The sequence below is a fragment of the Xenopus laevis genome, chromosome 6L (genome assembly GCF_017654675.1).
Source record: "Xenopus laevis strain J_2021 chromosome 6L, Xenopus_laevis_v10.1, whole genome shotgun sequence".
NCBI classification, from domain to species: Eukaryota; Metazoa; Chordata; class Amphibia; order Anura; family Pipidae; genus Xenopus; species Xenopus laevis.
The window spans coordinates 5,297,704-5,306,959 of record NC_054381.1 but is presented as its reverse complement, the minus strand read 5'-3'; the positions used below and the strand labels follow the sequence as shown (position 1 = coordinate 5,306,959).

Below are 9,256 nucleotides of genomic sequence, written 5' to 3'. Positions count from 1 at the left end.
CAGAAGCTGTGGGTGAGAGGTGTTGGTGCTGCAGGTGAGTACATGATGGGGGTATAATCACATAATGAGCATCAGTAGAGTGTGGAGTCCATCGCTGGTGCCCCCTTCAGTTTCTATAGAACCCGTATGATCTCCGTTGGTACATTAGGAATGAGGGGGAGGAGGCAGAGAAACAAAAAGCAATGTGAGGAATTCTTGGCCAAGTAACTCTTTCTAATTCTTTTGTTTCCATCCTACCCAGAGAAGTTCAAGGCTGTGCATTAAAGGGGAAGTAAAGTGTAAAATAGAATGTCTAGAAATGCTGTATTTTGTTTACTAAAATAAACATGAACTTACAGCACCGCAAACCTATTCAAACAAATAATTTATGCTTTCAAAGTTGGTCACAGGGGGTCACCATCTAGTAACTTTGTTATACATCTTTGCAAGACCAAGACTGTGCACATGCTCAGTGGGGTCTGGGCTGCTTAGGGATCGTCATCAAAAAAGCACAAGTCAAATAATTTCTGCCAGAAGCAGATACAACAAGACTGATTAATAATCAGAATATACAGACTGCACTGGGTCCTGTGTTGTCATGTAATCTAATGTGGATTTTATAGTTTTTGTATTGTTTAATACAAGCTTTCTCCAACTCTGCAGAACCAGTGGCTGCAGCAAAATCCTCCAAAATAGAATCCCAGTTTATCTGTTTAAATCTGGCTCCATGATCTTTGTCCCTGCAGCTGGAGTTGGAAACAGTAAAGGGGATGTAAAGATAAAAATAAAATCCAATACAAATCTCTACACAGTCGCCGACTGCTCTACAGGGAAACAAACAAAGCTGCTTGAGTTCTGCATGGCTGGTAAGTAAGGCGGGGGCTCCCCCTGCTGTACATAAGTATGATTGTTTCCCTGCAGAGTAGTTAGGGACCGTCTGACAATTCCTATCCATAGCAGTAAATGAAGGGAGAATTTCACTGCATACAGTCAGGTTTCTTATAAAAACGTTTTTTTTTTTTAATTAAAGTATATTGGAGATAGGTTTCTTTTTTATTAAAGAAAGTAAAAATGGGATTTTATTTTTTTGCCTTTACATGCCCTTTAAGAACAAACCTACAGACCATATCAAACCAGTCCCTGGATCAACTTGCACTATGAGCTATCTCCCATATCCCTGTATTCCCTCACTTGCTAAACACCATCCAACCCCCTGATCTCCAGACAACTAGAGCTACAGCAGTTTCACCCCATTGTACTTACCTTATGCATCTAGATTATGCAAACATAACCATTTAAACCCAACATATAGATGTGGCGGGATTTAATGCGGCAGCACTTGCATGTTCTTTCCAGTGGGCACACGCGTGTACATAAAGGATAAACAAGCCTGTATCCTATTGGATCACCTAGTCTGATAGATGCAAGTCACGTGCCATTGCTATCCCTCCCCCACCAGCTGACACTTAATCGATTGCTTTTCTCACCTTCCTTCTGGCAACCAGAACTGCACCCTAGTCATTTGACTACTAATACCGACTGTCTATTGTATATATCATAGACGAGAGCCATGTCATTATCTGCAAAATTCCTTTTAAAAAAAATTCAGTAACAAGATCTTTTAAATCAGTAATGAACCCCAGGGCTTCTCTCCTTCTTACCTCCACCTACTTTATCCAACATCATCTGTTAATCCCTGGTTCATGTGGGACTGCTCCAGGCCATCCTAGTGGGAACAACCCCAAATTTGAGAATTGACCGAAATCAAGACGGGTCAACAAGATGCGATGACTGGTTTCACGCGTTCCAATGAGTTGTCTCTGCTGTTAAATGTCACAGCTTGTGGAAATATCACTTAACAACATGATCAAGTTACGGTTTGGATTAAAAGTTTATAAAAGCTGCCCATCAACCCCGTTTAACATAAATAACACAACACAAGCACAGCAGCGTGAAAATTAAACGATTTATTGATGCCACTGTGTCCATTAAAAAAAAAACTCTGAATGTTTGATTCATACGGAACCCATGTGACACAATGGCAAATAGCTCAGTGTGCAGGAAAAGGTAAAACAGATTAAGACACTGCCTGAATTTTAACCACAGGTCATTGGCTTTTTCTTTTCATAGACTGAAATTGAACGATGAACATTAATTAAGAACGATCGACTGCACGACATGTTCATGCACCGTACTGGCGTCTGTCCATAGTACATCAGGCGGCTCCTTCCAACCGTCTATCTATAGCAATAGTCGTACATTCCAGTTACGGTTATCTGCATGCATTTGCCAGTTTCCAGGCAGTTCCGATCTTCAGACCAAGGCAGATCCCAATAAAACACTGTAATGTGAGTTTAAGGTAAAAAATCCATTGTTTCCTGACAGTTTGTAAAGAGAGTTTCCACCCCAAAAGTAGATTGTATCCAATAAAATACTCAACAAAAGGCCATTGTTAAAGGGGTTGACTCAGAAAAGCAGACAAAGCGCCTCCGGTGAAGAAGTTGAATAATGGCGACGTTCTCTCGCGGAGCTTTACAGTCTATCTACGGTTATACTTATCACCTGTACTGATGTCACAATAGAAAACAAATGTTTAACTGTTTCTACGGAGATGTGAGAACAAGGAGATAGAGGGAAGGAGGAGAAAGCAATCTATGTACATACCCTGAAGCAAATAAGGGTACGATATTGGGAGAAATCCCAAGCACCACCCGCACAAGGCATTTAGCAAGTGTGCTGCAGACTCATGGACAGCATTCTCAGTGCTATGGAAAGCTGGCAGAGCTCAGGGTTTAAATGGGATGTCGGGGAGATGACTAGAACATTAACTCTCATCCAAGCGGTGTCCAAAGCAGAGTCGGCAGTTGCTGGGATCTCAATAAGTGTATGTGGGCTGTGCTTGAATCCGTTGCAGGTTGTGGACACGAATGTGAGCTTGCAGTGTCTCTTCCTTGTTGAAGCTCTTATCACATTGGCTGCAAGGGAAGGGCTTTTCCGGGGCATGAACTGCCTGGTGGGCGACCAGTTGAGTCTTCAAGTAAAAGCTCTCGCTGCACTGTGTGCACTTTAAGGGCTTAGTGTCTGTGTGCACGCCTTCATGGGTGATCAGCAAGGCCTTGTCGTTGAAACTTTTGGTGCAGTGCCTGCACTGATAGGGTTTGGGCCTCGAGCGGCACTCGCCATGCGCCGCCAGGCTGGCCGAGTTGGGGAACCACTTGTTGCAAGTGTTACATTTTTGCGGTTTCTCTCCAGTGTGGGTCCTCTTGTGGGCAACGAGGAGCGAATGGTCATTAAACTTTCTGTCACACTGGTCGCACTCAAAGGGCTTGCCGTCTTTATGGGTGTTGAAGTGAGCGGCGAGCACAGCCGCCTTGGAGAAGCTTTCATCACACTTCGTACAGGGGTACATGAGCTTCCCGATGTGGATCCTCTGATGGGCTTCCAGGATCAACTTGTCGTTGAACCTTTTCTCACAGAAGTTGCACTTGTGAGGCTTTTCCCCGACAGGCAAACAGGAGCTTTTTTTCGGCTCCGGGCTCCTGTCATGGTTCCTGCTTGACTGCGGACTCAAGGTCGGCACTACATAATCCACATCCTCTGACTTGCTGGAATGTTCCCTGCGGTGCACCATTAGTTCCGACTTGTGCTTAAACTTTTTGTCGCATATATTACAGTGATACTGATGGTCCACTCGGTGCATTTTGCGGTGGGATTCCAACTCAGAGTTATTTTTGAAACAGCTCTCACACTCGGGGCAAAAGTACTGCTGGCGTTTCCTCAGGGTTCTGCCGTGAGTTGGAGGGGAATGTTCACCCTGGTTTTCTTTGTGGGAGAGGTCATCCCCATTCTGGTTGTCATCCTGGTATGATTCAATATCCGAGCCTGAAGCATCTTCATACATATCAGGGTCAACAATGACTTCAGTGATCTCATCCTTAAGGTCAAAGGAATCCATTGTTTGATTTGTGTTGCCTGTGCTCTCAGTGGGGCTTACTGCAAAACACAAACACACAAGAAACGCATAATTAAAGGGGTGACACCCCTTGCATACAGTTCTGGCAGTTAACGTACAAGACAGTTGGGGAGAACAACAGAATTTTATCAAGAACCCCTCTCATGAGCTGTTCGCACCAAGAGCTCCCAGGCAGCCATATTGGGGCACACACATGAGCATAATTCCCCTGTACTAAACACAATTTAGTCTTCCCCAATCCTATGTTACATGCATGCATATAATGAGTGAGCTGGGGCACCAGATTCCCTAGCAAGTCTCTTTTAGGCTTTAGTTTTCCTTTAATAACATTAAAGGAGATGCAAACCCTAACGTTAAAAAAAAACCCTACCCCCCTACCCTACATAGACCCCCTCCCAACTCCCCCCAGCCTAGCTGCTACCCTGGGCAAATGCCCTAAAAGCTGGCCATAGATGCAAAGATCTGATCGTCCGAATCCTTAAACGATCGGACTTCCCCATCTCCCAACCTGCCACTAACCATTCAGATCAAATAAAGAAGTAAAAGAACAGATGTTCTGCCCGACAGCAATCGTACGAAAGTTATGTCCAACAAAGGTTAGTGACAGTCTCCCACTGAAAATCGTACAATCCGCAATACATGCAGAGAAATTATCGGCAGCCGACAGAAATCTTTTAACCTGGTTGATCAACCAAACCACCCATCTGCACTGGACGAAAAATGTCGGGACTCTCCACACATGGACCGAAAATCGGATCTTTGCGTCTATGGCCAGCTTAAGTCTTAAGTTTATGGGTGCCATCTTTAGCTGCTTCGGTAATCTTTGGAATGAGACCGGTGCTTTAGCAATTTCCGCAAGTTTCAGAGCATGCACAGTTGTTGCAAACAGGAAGATTGTTCCAACTGCACATGCGCCGCTATGCCACGCTCATTCCGAAGATTATGAAGAGAAGAAGATGGCTGCCGTGAACTCCACTGGACAGAATCTGCACCGAGGGGTAAGTAAAGACTTAGGGGCATTTGCCTGGGGTAGCAGCTAGGCTGGGGGGGGGGGAGGAATGGGGGGGTCTATGTAGGTATGGGGGGTAGTTTTTTTTTTTTAACTTTAGGGTTTGCTTCTCCTTTAAGAATGTCGAAAGTAGGGTTGCCACCTTTTCATTGGCCGATGATGTGCAGATGTTGGGGGAGGCAAAAAGGGTCAGACCTATGACGTGAATTGGGGCAGAGCTGCTACACCATTGTACAATGCTGAGGGAGAATCATGTAAGACAGGAGTTCCCACACTTTACCAATGCGAAGTCTACTTTAAGTGATCTTGTCCCATTACGATCTACATCCATAAAATAATTGTTGGCGTTATATTCCATGGAAAATATTACTTAAATTAAACTTTTTGGGCCTTTGGCTGGTTTGTACTTTGAAAACCAGTCAAAGTTTCTCTTGCCCTAATGTGCCAAGCCTGTGTCTCCCAATGCATGTGGGAAATGTCTTTGACAATTTGCCAACTGCCAAGTTTAATGTAAGACTACAATACCCAGCATGCAATGGGGAGTTACTAGATTTTGGGCCCTGTACCCCAGTCTCCGGTCCCTCGTAAGCTTTTACTGGTGACTTTCCTCAATTTCTAGGGATGCACTACGAATCCTTTGTGATAGATTCGGCCAAATACCGAAAAGGGATCCTAACTTGCATATGCAAATTAGATGCAGGAAAGGAAAAAGTGGAAAAAAATCTTCTATTGTGATAGATTATTTCCCTACGCGCCCCTAATTTACATATGCAAATTAGGATTCAGTTCACCAGGCACAAGGATTCAGCCAAATCCTGTGGAAAAAGGCTTAATCCCAAACCGAATCCTGGATTCAGTGCATCCCTATCAATTTCAGACAATTTGGAGGTAAAAATATTCTGGCCACCAAAATGTGTAGAGGTTGAGCAGTTTTACCAATATTTATTGTATATGAATTAGGGGTTTATGGGGGTCCTATACTTCCTGGGCCCCCTCTGTAGTTACGCCCCTGGTGACAGGTGGATTTGTCCCATTTTGCTTCATGGAAAATTTATCAAGACAGTAAAAATGTGGTGAGATTTCTAGGGATACACTGAATCCGGGATTAGGCTGAATCCTTCTGCCCGGTTGAACCGAATACAAACCCTAATTTTCATATGCAAATTAGGGGCAGGGAGGGGAATTGTGTGACTTTCCCCTTCCCACCCCTAATTTGAAAAGCTGAATCCAAAATAGTGAATTCGGTGCATCCCTAGTATTTTCACATATAATCTTTAACACCTTTTTCACATATTGTGCTATTTTTGGGCTACTTTGTAAGTGCCTCTTGGCTATAGAGTTGCCTTTTCTGGAAAAAAAATACCGGCCTTCCTATATATTTATCTTTATTCCCTATTAATAACATTGGGATCACTGACCTTCCTATATATTTATCTTTATTCCCTATTAATAACATTGGGATCACTGACCTTCCTATATATTTATCTTTATTCCTATTAATAACATTGGGATCACTGACCTTCCTATGTATTTATCTTTATTCCTATTAATAACATTGGGATCATTGACCTTCCTATATATTTATCTTTATTCCCTATTAATAACATTGGGATCACTGACCTTCCTATATATTTATCTTTATTCCCTATTAATAACATTGGGATCACTGACCTTCCTATATATTTATCTTTATTCCCTATTAATAACATTGGAATCAAGCATCATTTTTACAGGCCAGGAATATACGGGTCAGGTAACAACCCTAGTGTGGGGCTGGTTTGTGGGCCTGACATCCCCTGGCTGTGAGGCCGCCATTACACAACCATTACACACAGTCGGCTCAATGACTGTGACTGAGGGAACACAGGATACCCCCCCCCCTGCACCGTGTCTCGCAGTTTCCCGCCAAACCTCACAATTCCCTCACACAGAGGCGGCCATATTGCTGTGAGAAAGAGCCCAGCCCATAGGGCCCGGTGCACCCGTGGGAAGCTGGAATGAGATTTATTTGTTCCCGCCTGTCTGTCTCATGTTATTTCCCTCCAGCCCATTAAGTTATTGTTGTAGCCCAACACCAGAGCAGGCCAGTGATAGCTGGCAGATGGAGCGCAGCAGCTACGGGTAGCCACAGAGGGCTTTATTCGTCGCTATATCCGCGCTTTGGGGGAGGGGCTAAAACCCATATTGTAGCCACGTGCTCATTCATGACCGGACCCTCGGGGAGTAGGCGGGCACTGGGATGTTTATCTTACCTGCTGTCCTGGAAAGTCCGGCGTGTAACCGAGCGCTTACAGCGGAATGAATTCCAGAATGCGCCTTCCTGCCAACCGGAAACGGCGTTTGAGCGCCCGCGGAGCTCCGGAAGTGACGTGACGACGGCCGCTGCTTGTGTGAGGGGGAGAGTAGGGAAGCGCGGGCTGGCGTCTGTGTGAGGGGAAGATAGGGTTGTGCTGTGACAGCGTATATGTGGTGTATAATGGCCGCCTCAGCCTCTATTAAGTCAATACTCTGCAGCACTAGAGAATCACATTACCTTTTTATTGCTTTATCCTCCTTCCTTTCTCTCTGTGTTTGTATATACTGCTCAATGTTTATCATGTAATAAAAGGCACTAAGTTTGCCCAGTAGCAGTAACCCATAGCAACCAATCAGCAATCAGGGTACTGGTCATGTGTTTCTAAGCAAACCTCTTATTGGTTGTTATTGGTTTCTGCTTCTTTTAGTGCTTTTTATTAGATATGGGGGTTAGTGAATTATGTCATATTTGGTTGTTCACTGAGGACAGCCTGGGTGAGTGGGAGCCTATAAGAGGCAGTCGTGAGTGAGGTCTCGAGGCAGGACAGTGAGGGGGGGGATCAGGCTCAAGTCCACTCCAGTCACAGACGCAGCAACTTAAACCGACTCCTAAATAAAGCGACTGCATTCAGACTCGTATAAAGATGTCCTCCAACATTCACCTTTGTCTGATCCCATCACCCACCCATCCCATCACTTTGCAAAACCTTTCTAAATCTTATTTCTTCTGATGGATCTGCACAAAATAGTCTAACTTGGTGAAATGAGAAAAATACATATAAAAAAAAATTTGGCGTGTGCATATGTATTCACCCCCTTTTGTCACGAAGCCAATAAAACATCCTGGTGCTACCAATTTCCTTCAAAAGTCTCATGATTAGTGAAATGAAGTGTCACATGATCTCAGCATAAACACACCTTTTCTGAAAGGTCCCAGAGGCATCACACCATGAAGACCAAGGAGCTCTCCAAACAACTCAAGGACAAAGTTGTTGAGAAAAATTCAGGGTAGGGTTATAAAAAAAAACAAAAAAACAAAATCTTTGATGATTTCCTCCGGAGCACCATCAAATCCATTATTTTCAAATGGAAAGAACATGGTACCCCAACAAACCAGACAATTACAAGATTCCTCTGCACTCAACCCATTATCAATATATTTAAGACAGAGACATTTTGTGCTACTGCTACTGAAAAATGCCTTACCCTTTAAACAAAACAGGGATTGTTTGTCCATATATTGCAATATATTTAAGCCGACGTCAAAGTCATCCCATATCTGGCCAGTCCTACACTCAATTTTCATCTGATTCATTAAGCGTTCAATTGCTTCATTATACATTTTACAAAGGGACTAAGTTTTACCTGCAACTTACTTGCTGCTTTCAAAGTAAAACTCCCAAGCTTGGCTGCCCTTTTATTAGACACCAGTGGGATCACCTGACTATAGCTGGGAAGGGTGGGAGCTACAACATGGAGCTGGTCACTGCTCCTGTAGAACTATAACAAACAAGGGAAAGTTGTGCTCACCACTAGTTTTTAAAATCATTAGGCGGGGGTGCAATGAGGCTGTGACCACAAAATACATATAGTCAAATACAAGAGTCCTCTGCACTCAACCCATTATCAATATATTTAAGACAGAGACATTTTGTGCTACTGAAAAATGCCTTACCCTTTAAACAAAACAGGGATTGTTTGTCCACATATTGCAATATATTTAAGCTGACGTCAAAGTCATCCCATATCTGGCCAGTCCTACACTCAATTTTCATCTGATTCATTAAGAATTCTATTGTTTCATTATACATTTTACAAAGGGACTAAGTTTTACCTGCAACTTACTAGCTGCTTTCAAAGTAAACCTCCAAACTTGGCTGCCCTTTTATTAGACACCAGTGGGATCACCTGACTATAGCTGGGAAGGGTGGGAGCTACAACATGGAGCTGGTCACTGCTCCTGTATAAACTATAACAAACAAGGGAAAGTTGTGCTCACC

At 43.6% G+C, this 9,256-nt stretch overlaps 1 protein-coding gene across 1 annotated transcript; it reads right to left on the bottom strand.

The window, feature by feature from the left end:
- Positions 1–1,931: 1,931 nt before the first annotated feature.
- On the bottom strand, positions 1,932–7,368 carry znf852.L (zinc finger protein 852 L homeolog). The gene is made up of 2 exons (XM_018266993.2): positions 7,214–7,368; positions 1,932–3,972 (listed from the first exon to the last, which is right to left on the bottom strand). Exon 2 carries the CDS (start codon positions 3,932–3,934, stop codon positions 2,855–2,857), a length of 1,080 nt encoding a protein of 359 aa, XP_018122482.1. The 5' UTR covers positions 3,935–3,972; positions 7,214–7,368; the 3' UTR covers positions 1,932–2,854.
- Between the last annotated feature and the right edge of the window lie 1,888 nt (positions 7,369–9,256).

Excerpts from the sequence above, each read along its gene's own strand:
- znf852.L (XM_018266993.2), bottom strand. The coding sequence starts at position 3,934 with ATGGATTCCTTTGACCTTAAGGATGAGATCACTGAAGTCATTGTTGAC.